This window comes from Cornus florida, unplaced genomic scaffold, assembly GCF_030987335.1.
Source record: "Cornus florida cultivar Cherokee Brave unplaced genomic scaffold, ASM3098733v1 CherokeeBrave_3.0.0_Hap2_Chr11, whole genome shotgun sequence".
Taxonomy (NCBI): domain Eukaryota; kingdom Viridiplantae; phylum Streptophyta; class Magnoliopsida; order Cornales; family Cornaceae; genus Cornus; species Cornus florida.
This window is the reverse complement of record NW_026775581.1, coordinates 128528355-128539908: the sequence shown is the minus strand read 5'-3', so window position 1 is coordinate 128539908 and position 11554 is coordinate 128528355. Positions and strand designations below refer to the sequence as shown.

At 34.5% G+C, this 11554-nt stretch overlaps 1 protein-coding gene across 1 annotated transcript; it reads right to left on the bottom strand.

The window, feature by feature from the left end:
• Positions 1-1033: 1033 nt before the first annotated feature.
• LOC132283234 (MLO-like protein 4) lies at positions 1034-11127 on the bottom strand. The gene is made up of 15 exons (XM_059785157.1): positions 10847-11127; positions 10328-10385; positions 9977-10209; positions 9342-9458; positions 9187-9247; positions 8956-9062; positions 7748-7822; positions 7167-7252; positions 5025-5074; positions 4309-4349; positions 4020-4190; positions 3848-3883; positions 1961-2028; positions 1771-1831; positions 1034-1687 (listed from the first exon to the last, which is right to left on the bottom strand). Exons 1-15 carry the CDS (start codon positions 10964-10966, stop codon positions 1316-1318), a joined length of 1656 nt encoding a protein of 551 aa, XP_059641140.1. The 5' UTR covers positions 10967-11127; the 3' UTR covers positions 1034-1315.
• Positions 11128-11554: the final 427 nt, after the last annotated feature.

The following is an 11554-nucleotide window of genomic DNA, read 5'->3' as shown; positions in this document are numbered from 1 at the left end:
ATATACTCGTATTTATAAGCATATAAAGCCTGATACCCACTTAAATTCAACAAAGGAGTCATTTTTATTTTTTTTTTACTTGTCAATAAGTTGTTTTGTTTAATAACTTTTAATGCTTAATTTTGAATAAATTAATGCCTGTTCGATTTCATATCAGGAGTGCAAGCCATTGAGCTTGCAGAAATGGAACAAATTTTTAAGAAAAATAAGATTTAAATTTTAAAAAGTTATGAATAACTTATCAATTTATAACTAGTAATTAACCACTATTAAAATATTTACTGCATTGATTTTCGTATAAGCATTAAAATAAAGAGAAAGAGGAAGAGTAAAAACCATATTTGAAATAAGAAACTCATTTCATGTTCGGTGTGCTTATTAAAATAAGTGAAAAGAGATTTTTTTTTTTTTTTTTTTTTTTTTTTCCCTTTTTTTAGACCTTTGGCAAAATATTCCCACACCTTTTTTTTTTTTTTTTTGGACCAGAACACTCCACCTTCTACATTAAAACTAGTTGGAGTACAGAATTATATTTTCATGAGTCATCTTTTAGGCCCGGTCTAAATTGACCTGGCCCAACCAGCCCACCAAGCTTTTGGGCCCAAGCCTAACTTCGAGCTATCGGCCTTTTCATCCCTCCTGTGTGCTTTACTTTGTGGCTTGTTCCCAACTGGTTCAGATCAGGAGTGCAAGCCATTGAGCTTGCAGAAAATCCAAACCATGCTAGGCTTACACAACTATATAACAGACAAGTAATGATACTCGGACTTATTTCTCAGGCCTAAAAGGCTTTTATTCATTGAATGGCATAGATAAACTCAAGTATAGGTCCCATCTACTAATTCACAGGCCAGACAAATCCGCCTAAGAAATTGGCCTACGAAATAGGTATGATAGGTCGAGAATGAATTAATGAAAATACAAACAAAGGAGTGAGGCGTCAAATTGAAAAGAATAAAAGACGATAGAATTAATATTCCAAGAATCAAAAATAAATATTTTGATTGCATAATACCTAGAAAAAATCATGACCAAACCTTATATATAGGACATTATGAAAATTAATGCTAAAATTAAACATTACCAAAAATAATAATAATAAAACCCTAATTAACAAAAAAACCCCTAATTCTATTTATTTTTTTCCCCCTCTCCACGTGCAAGTCATGTGGGCTACAAGCAATCCGTGTTGTGTGCTGGTCTCCACCAAATTACTCTTGTTCTCATTTATCAATGCTATCATATAAAAGTCTGCAATCAGAGAGACTAGAATATAAATAGTAGTTCAAGGCAGTGGAAGAAGACATGAATGATCCTATACATCATTGTTGCCATTGTGTTCATTGCCATAGTTGTCATCATAACAACTGTAGTTAGGACCATCAGGAAATGGAACCTGGAGCTGCTCATCACTCGGTGAAATTTCGTTAGTTTGACCTTGTTCTTTTACATAGGCATGTTGATGCGAGGACATGGCATCATCATATCCTTTTGAGCTTCCTTCCACGCTGCTTGTCGCAATGGTATCAATCCTGTCTGTCTCATCCGAGTCCAGGGACATGGTTGATGTTGCACTTAGAAGAGTAAAAGGAGGACCTCCTTGTTTGGCCTTCACCCTCCTTTGCCATCCATGAAGTGATCTTCTTACATTTTCGGCGATTATTGATTTCTTGAAATTTGAACCCATCTGCAATGGCTTTAAAGGTTATCGAGAAAGACAGAGAGAGGAGAGAAGAACAAAAAGGGGGATTGACTGTTGTCTCAAGCCACCTGTGTAACAATGACATAGAGTGGGAATGTGATGAAGCTACACCAGAACTGAGAGACAACCCTGCAGAAATAAATAGATACAACTACGTGAATGTTTTTTTATCAACAAGATATTTCATGCTCCTCAATAGAGTAGAGAAATAATTCCAGCTGGCAAAAGGTTGACATGAATTATATCACGTTAATGTACCCAAATGTCAAGCGGATCACTAGATAGCTGCGATTCTCCATAAAACAAGAAGGTTCTCTAATTTCCCACTGAAAAATAAATAAAATAAAAATTATTGGCATCATATAAAGGAATTACAACAAATGGTGTCAGGACTATCCCTTGAGCAAGGGACCAATGCTAATGCAGGTCCCGAACAGTACGCCATAAAATAGACTCTAACTTGGGAATGAGGGAACAGGCTTGTGACTCTCCCCTTATAGCACTGACAAGCAGAGGAGGGAGAACACAAAACTGGTACAATTATATATAGAAACCATAAACAGACTCTTTACACCAAGTGGTTCGGAAAGGTTTTGTTGAGTTGATTCGAGTAAACAGACCCTCTTCACACTTATCTATATGCAATGTGATTAATTCCATAACTAGTATTTGCATTTAATGCAATGTAACTTGCCCGAAGTCAATAAAAATTGCTTTGAACAGAAAAATGGCAATGTATTGTTTGCTGTATATGATTTGTGCCCCCTAATAGTTTTGATGGAATCACAGCTTTAAAGATAAGCTATTCACGTGTTTCCATGGCCTCATCAATTTTGGTGGCAAAGTAATTGAATGTATGAAGGCAAGAAGATGCTAAGCTGCGGCTAAAACAAGATGTAGAAATATAATATTTGATTATAAAAGAGGTTGGGTAACAACCAAACGAGTGCTTGGATGAGTGAACTGAATATGAACCTAATCTTTGGCCTTATTTGCACAAAGTGACTGCTGCAATCCAAACTTTATCATTGCACTAGGCAATTGCTACAACATATTTGTTTAAAAGAAAATAAAATCTTGTCAAGATCATAGAGCGTTTTAGTCTCTAAATTTAACTTAATCCAAACTATTATCATTACTATTTGTTCAACACCCTAGTTAAACCCTAAAAAAAACACCCTAGTTAAAATTTTACAACTGATAAATAATATTAGATGGAAATAAAAAATTTGAAAAATGTGTTAGAAGCTTATAAGGGCTAGGTCATGATTACATGTTTGACATAACATGTGCCCACAGTTAGAAGCTTTAAATGGAACTTAGCTATTACAGACCAGTTAGGGGGACTGAAACTAAAAACTGCAACTGTCGCATATACACCATTTTCTATTTATGAGTAAAGCAACGGATATTAAAAGCCTAACAAGAAGCTGACCATTTATATGAGATCTCAAAAGGCTAAAATTTGAACCGTAGGAAACTAAAGCAATGCTCATCATTACGCAAGACCTAATAAAGGTTCCAGCTTACTAACAAAGGTCTTAGATGTTTAGCCATTTGATTATATGCGAAGTGAGAACAGAGAACCATGTCCTCAGCAACTATGGAATATTGGACCTAACACGTCATATTAAGAAACTTTAACTTCATCGTCAAGCCTTAAAACTCAAGTGGTATCTCCCCCTCCACGTGGGAAAATACGATTCAAGTACCTGTAGGGGCAATAGTCGGTGTTTGTGAGTTTGGTATTCTACGTATGTACCAAAACAAAAATTGCTAAACTTTATTCCTATAAACATGTTTCTTTCCTCTTCTCCAATCAACAACAGAGGTTCATTGGCAGCTCTGAGTCATGTGTAACAACACATACCAAGCCGCCATTGTTAGTTATAATGGGCAAATAAATAATGAAATAGTAAACGGTTAGTAGATCAGATAGTCAGGAGGATCATCAGATTAGGCTTATTACTATCTTATTTCCAGAACAAATTCAGGGAGGTAGACTTCCCTACCCTGTACCTTCCCTAAATTCTATGACAATCAAGTGCACGTGTTTATTTATAATGGAAAGGCACCTCATGTTTCACTCAACAAAAAAGGCCATACAAAAATTAACTTAATAGAAAATTTGTAAGAAGTTCTTACCAGAGACCAAATATAAGTAGCCATCTCGAAGGCATTCTGCAAATCAATTCCCATCAGTAGCAGAACTCAGTGCATTAGATTCAAGAAGTTTTGTTTTTGTTCCTTTAATTTTTAATCTGGCATTTCAAGATAGGATTTCAAAAGAAAATATGGATGTGTTTGCTTCATTGACCTGAAATGATATAAATTGTATTAACCACAGCAGAAGCCTGGGTTTCCCAAACCAGAAGAGCTCATCCCTAAGGTTAAACTGATTAACTCCTGTCAATGAAGATTCATCCATGATTTCAACTGCCAGCTTCACCACTATGCGGTGCAGTTTAGTACCAATCAGCAGGATCAACTTTTACATACAATAAAAATATAAATGAAAAAGAAGAAAAGAAAAGAGAAGAAGGTAAGTAATGTGATTTTTGGGTATCACAAGACAGATGCAAGAAAACTGAAAGGTGAGTACTTACAATAGATGGAAGGAAGGAAAGCCAGAAGTAACTGTTAGTTCCTGATCAAGGGCAAACAGTTCATTCCCTAGAGATTAGCTTTGATTGTAAAGAAAGCATAAACAATTTTAAGAATATGAATTCAATATCATTATTGTTAAGCGTGTAATTGGACATCCCATGGAAACTGAACGCTTCTTTGTGGTTATGTATAATTTTCTTAACAAATCCATCACAAAGAATGAGGCATTACAGGGAAAGAGCCACCATCAAAGTGAAAAGATAGAAGCAGCAAATTTTAAAGAAAGCCTTAATTTTATTTTAAAACCTATCTATCGATTACAATGATGGCTACTCTTGTGATAGTGATGATGGATTTGTACCTCCAAATGCAATGATAGGACAAAGGAGCCATTCAACTTCCACTGACCTCCAATATCCACGCTGAGATGCAAATTGATTCTCATGGCACTGCATCTAAGTGCCCTAAAATTCACTTAGAATTACAATTCGAATTCACTGGGGTCTGCAGCTAAAACAGTGTTTGCTTGCAACAGCAGCGAAAACAGTGTTTGCTTACAACAGCAAAGTTAAATTCCATTTATCCATTCTAGGTTAACCTATGGAGGCTATGATGTGAACACTTAGGTGCAATGTTATCTGTGGTTGCTTGAAATAATATGCAAGTTCTTCTGTCATTAGCTTCTCGTGAAGGATACTCAGGCACATGAAATTACCATGAAAACCTAGGATAACAGACAATACTGCAAAAATCCAGAGAGGCACACTGCAAAGAACCACAGGAGTTGTCATAAGTTTTTGGAAGGAAAGAGTATCCAAGTTCATAACCATTTCATAATGTTTAATATTAAAGTCATCTAAGAACAAAAACATTAGTACAAGAAATGATTCCTCATACTTTTGTTCTGATAGTATGTTATGGCTCATTTTTTCTACAAACGACAGTGTCCAAAAAAAAAAAAAAATGAGAAAGAGAGAACATACCAAGAATAAATTTTGAGTCTATATAATCATATCAAAGAAGAAATGCAGGTTATTAAATTTTCAAATGAAGTAGACATTTATATCATTCTTTGATTTCTTTTAATTACTTGTTTATTTTATTGACCCTTAGGAGTTAACAAATAGGAGTTGGGTAAATTTCATACAAGAAAAATTCAAATGTTCGACAAGTATGCTAATGATATTATATGCTTATCTTGGAGATGGTGAAGATGGAGAAAATATATACAGTCTGAAAACTAGGCAGCAAAATGTAGTGCAAAATTTATGTTATTTAATGACAAATTGATAAAACTAAAAGAATGAAATTCTAAATAGACAAACTGTTATAAGGAATGACAGATTGAACAGGAACGTACCGAAATGTGAAGGTTTGAGAATCAAAGAATAATGGCCATGATGTAAAGAAATCTGGAGAAATAATAATGAATTGCAAAAAGGTCCTGCGACTAACATGGAAAAGAACAGAAAGGAAAAACAAACGAATATAATTTTTTTAAGAAAAGGTGGATAAGTCGATAAACCTATGAGGCTAAGTTCAATGCGTATGAAACTCTTTACAGTAGAAGTACAAAGGATGACAGGAGAAACATATACAACTTGCAAAAGATGAGGAAAAGGGGAGTAGAAATTATGACAATTTTTAACTGCAGTGAAAGTTGAGTCTTGTACTTGCACCCAAAATAATAATAATAAAATAGAAAATAAAAAGAAGAAGAAGAAAAAGAAGAAGAAGAAGAAGAAGAAAGTGGAGTCTTGATGAAGTTGTTAGAAACTAAAGAAAGGTGAAACTTTGGTTTTATAATCATGACAGGTCTAGCATAGATTTTATGCCATTTCCCAGCAATCTAACATGGCTCTCCTCTTCTTTTCTGGCTTGATAATGGCTATCTAAAGGATAAGACACTTGGTATGACAGAAACATACAAAATATGAAGGGATAACTTAGCATGCTCTCAAACACAAGACATGACACTCATATGCAACAGACACCAATAACTACACCTGTGAGGAAGAATGACATAATTCACATTGATGGCAATCTAAGAAGCAAGGATGCTTACTACGGAGGTGATATGTACATGTCATACACCTATAGGACACTGACACTTCAAGATAGTCCTAGACTGCTAGACACAACATCTTATGCATGTGCCATAGTTTCCATGTAAATTCCATTATTCAGCCGAAACATCTTACACACTTCCAACATGTTGTTTGTGTAACACACTCTAAAAGGAATCATGTTCGACAATTTTGGTACTAGATAAACACATGCTAAATTCTTCAAGAGATATCAGGTAGAGTATATTGAATCGCATCCTCCTCTCAACATTTTCTATGCAATATTACATCACCTAATAAATACAGTACAAGATTTACCTACCAGAAGAAAGGGGTGGGGGTGGGGGTGGGGGTGGGGGGATTTTCAAAGAGTTTAAAGTTTGCCAGAAATTCATAATGAGAGTAGGGCCAAAAACTCAAACATAAGGAATTACCCTTGTTGTCATAAGTAAAATGAATTGGAAGTCTCCCTAGAAAATTAAAATCAATTATAGTTTTTTTTTTTTTTTTTTTTTTTTTTTTTGATAAGTTAAAATCAATTACAATTTAAACGTGGGTGGAACTAGCTCCAAAAATGTTACAGAACATCAGTGTGTTAAATCAATTGATCTAATTATGCACATACTCCATAAACTGAGAGCATTTACATATCCATGCTCCATGATGCAAGTAAACCTCATATTTTGTCATCATAAACTTTTTTTTTTTTAAAAAAAAAGAGAGCAGTAAAATGCATTAAGCAGATTAATTTGAAATAAACTTCAACCTCAAAGTAAATTAAGCAGTGGTACCTAATGCCAACAATGTCACGAAATTCTTCTTCCATGCTTCGAAGCATATAATTATGAAAATCATATGATAATGGTAGTTGATGAGTCTGCAACCAAATACCAAGAAAAGAAAAAAGATTTGAGACAATAATTCTTTTGGAAGAATTTGCACTGTAATGTGAATTCTGATCTCATGATTTACACTTGCTCTTACTTTCCATAAAATGAAACGCCAAATGAAAAACACAGAGAAAATTTTCTTTCAACAGATTTCACAATTTTTAAGAGGATTGGATTGTTTATATCTGAACTTAAAGCTCTGTCCCAAATGCAGAGTCCATTCTTCGGCAACTACTGAAATTTTCTTTGCAATACAACCCATTGGGCCCCATCATCCCAGTTCTAGCCCTCTTAGCTGAATCTATGATTAGATTCAACAATTTGCATTGAGCTTTTTGAAGAATGTTATACATGCAACTCTATGAATAGCGTGAAGACTACTATACAACAACACAACACTTTAGTGAAACAGTTCTCATCATCCATGCAGCGAAATGTACATAGGAAAACTTCCATATGAATAAAATCTGAAAGAAACCTACAGTAATGAAGCCCAAACGCAAAGCCATGTAGTCAGCTCGGTTTATAGAACTCCAAAACTGGCGAGTGAAACAAAGCTGCACATTGAAAAAGCTTGAGTTTGAATCTTAAAATGAGCAAAAGCCACATCAATAGACCATTAAAAAATAATAATAATTGTAACACCAAAAGCAGAAACAAAAAATATAAGAAAATCAATTGGGAAGTGCATGCAGTGCAGAAGTAACCTAGATATAATTCAGCAAAGATGAAAAGCTTTGGACAAATTTAGACTTTTAGTTACAGTTAATGTGAAAACCTATACTTTTAGTTTTAGAAATAAAAGATCCAAAGGGTTACAAGATCCTAAATTGCAGTAATGGCTGATGTTACAATAAGTTTGCAGTGATGCAGATGCACAGTGCAGCAGACACTAAGTAAACATGCAGATATCAAAACCTTGAACTATTTTTTTCATAATACAAGTCCTCCAAAATGAACAAGTGCTTAACCCAGAACCCATTAAATTTTGATTTTATTTTAAGATTTTTAATGAATTTTGTTGAATAAATTAAAAAGAGTTCAATATTGGGCAATAAATATAATATTGATTTTTAAGTCACTATCACCAAGAAATGCTTACTAACAGTTATCATGATGGGTGCACTTAGGAATCAAAGTAATGAAAACCATCTCAAACATTACGAAAGTATAAAATAGAAAGGGTAGGTCTACAATAATCTAGATTAAGAAAGTCAAAAATAGATTCACAATACACAAAGTGACAAAACTGACCCGCATGAAAATCATTTAACATATTGTTTAGTTATATTAAAAAATATATATTATCATTGTCTTTTAATCACCTATGCCCTGAAAAACTCACCAAATTAACTTTTTTTTTTTTTTTTTTTTTTTTTTTTCCCTTTTTTGAGTAAATAAGATCATGCCTACAGCCCCAATCCCCCTCCCATTCTTTTATATTTGAAGCTGAAGTTTCTGTTTCTGCTTTCTTTCTGTTGGATTCCCGAGGCTTCAAATTCATTTGACTGACTGAAAACAACTAGATGAAATAAAATGCACAGAATGGTTCAGATAACTGTTGAGCTGAGTTCCACTGATTCGGAACTCTGAATGTACAAACAAAAACCGAGTTCAACTGAATTGATAAGGAAAATAATTGGACAGCATGAGCCAGTCAAAATACAAGATCTTAAGAATGTGACACTACCAGCCAAACAAGAACTCCGTGCTGACTCCATGGATGAGATGTGCGATGAAAAATGAAAGTAGAAAGTCGCCTCATTCTTAAACTGTTTGGGACTTCTTCTGCCGAACCTAGATTAAATTTCAAAATAATATGGCAAAGAATTTTTAATTAGAAAAATGCTTCCAACTCCTAGAAAGATAAAGGAAATTTGAAAGAAAAGACATCAACTTTGTCCATTAGAAAAAATTGAACCTTGTAATCCTTGAAGAGCGATTGACTTTGCTTGATTTTCCCATGTTCTCCAGCTATATATCTGCATGCACAAGGAGAACGACCTTAATACTTTCTTGACAAAGATTAAATTCCAAAGGTGCACAAAATATAGTAACTTTGAAGAAGATATTGACCTTGATCATGGCCAGGGCAATAGCAATAAAGCTATAAGCTACATGGGTAACGCCAAGAACAAACAAGAAACGATGAAGCTGCTCAAGACTTTCATATGAAGCAAAGGACTCATGTCCCTGGAAAGCAGATTATGGGTTAAAAAAAGATCCTGTTCATATGAAGTGACTAATAAATGACAATTAACTTCTTCTTTTGTTATAGGTAAGAATTTGTTCTGGTGGGACACGAACCATCAGCCTCCTCATTTGGAGGTGGAGGAATTTAAATATGTATTTCATCTATTGACAGTTGGCATGGATTTGGTGTATTCTACTACTCCATATAGTATAATTTACAACTTTCAGAGCCAATTCACAAAGTTGTTCTGTTCTCTTCACATATTCAGGTGCAGGTAGTTAAAACTAACTTGTAACACTACAATCCATGACATACTAGCAAAATTTTGGATTTAATAGCAAAATCTGTGTACAATCAGCCTCAACCTCATTAAATTGCACTCGAAATAGAAAAGCAGGATTGATGTTGATTGCTTTTGGCTTCAAGGGTAAAATGATATTGAAAGTGACCTTCATCATGACAAAATTGAAGAAACAACGTGAAGCTAAGACATCAAAAAGGATTTTGAGGCAACTACCTTAGGACAAAAATCTCTCTGCACATTGTTCACTTCCTCTCTGGCAACCGAATAATTAAAAAAATCAGAATTTGAAACAATAAAGTGATTTGTAGATCTCAGATCCCTGGTATCTATTTTCGGTGCACATGGATAGAATCGGCTGCTTAAGACTGATGATTCAATGCAAATTTTGGCCACAAAAATAATCCAATGACCCATCAGCAACGACAAGAGTCCAAAGAGCATTAACTCTGCTTGCAAGGAAACAGCCAAATAATGAGAACAAATTCCTAATGTGTCAATAAGATTAAGAAGAGAGTAAGCACATTCCCAGGGGAGAAAAAAAAAAAAAAATACAGTCTAACTTACCTTCCTTAATCTTCTCCAGAGCAGCAAGAAGAGATTTTCTCTTGGTCCTATCCAACCACTAAGAGAGAGATGAAACATATAAAACTTCAAATTAGAAGCAAAATAAATAAATAAATATGTATGTATACAGATGTTGCATAGAAAAGGGTTAATACCTTTCCAATCTGCTCCAAAAAAACATTGAAAGAAGAACCCAAGAGCGACCATTACAGATACAAAATGTAGAGAGTTTTTGAGTTGCTTTAAAATGAGATTATAAAATTATTTCACTACATTCTTTCCTTTTATAGATGCCATTTGTCACAAGATTTTTCAAGTTCTCCTTCGTCTTAGTCCTATCCAACCACATATAAAACTTGGAACTAAAAGCAAGAAAAATTAACAGGAAAATCAAGATTCGAGAGGAATAAACATCAAACCAGAAGCAAGAAAGTGAAACAGTTATACGTGTAAACACATAGATATGTACACAAACACTTCATGTGCATGATATGTGGAAAAGGGTTTATATTATAATACCTTCCCAAACTGCTTCAAAGAAGCATGAAAGAAGAACCCAAGAGAGACCATGACAGATATAACAGTTGCAACAGCCCAAGTTGGGGTTTCAGACAACGATCTTCCTTCCTCTACTCCCATCTCAATTCTTAATCTAAAACGCTATCACTTCAAGATGAACATGTAATCCAAAAATCCAATAGACCTCTTAGGCTTATTCTTCTTCCCCTTCAGGTGGTTGGGGGTTTCTGATGCAAGACTTAAGTGCCGGCCAAGGCCATTAATGGCAACAATCAGAGTAAAGTCTGTAACAGCAGACATTAAAATACACATTACTAACATGCATGGGGTGTGTGTAGCAAACTGGTTAGGCAGAAAGGTCCCACTATCACCACCCCTCTGTGTTTTTTATTACATGTTTTGTGAACTTTGTGAACGTGGTCGTGTCTTTTCCTTCCCTCCAAAGTTAGAGGCCAATTGGGCCCCTTCTTTTTGAGTCGGTATAGTGTTTTGTTTTTTAAAATTATGCTAGTAATACGAAGGATGAGACTTCACCTAAATCAAAGTTTGTCCCATTTGCAGATGCCTAGTAGTTCTGGGGTGTTTACCCAAATTTGACCCACATTCCTACACATATTATTTTTTATTTTTTTGGTCAACAACAATGAAAGAGTGACATTTTTGTTTTATTTTAATGAAATTTCCTGTCATCTTGAAACACCCATATGT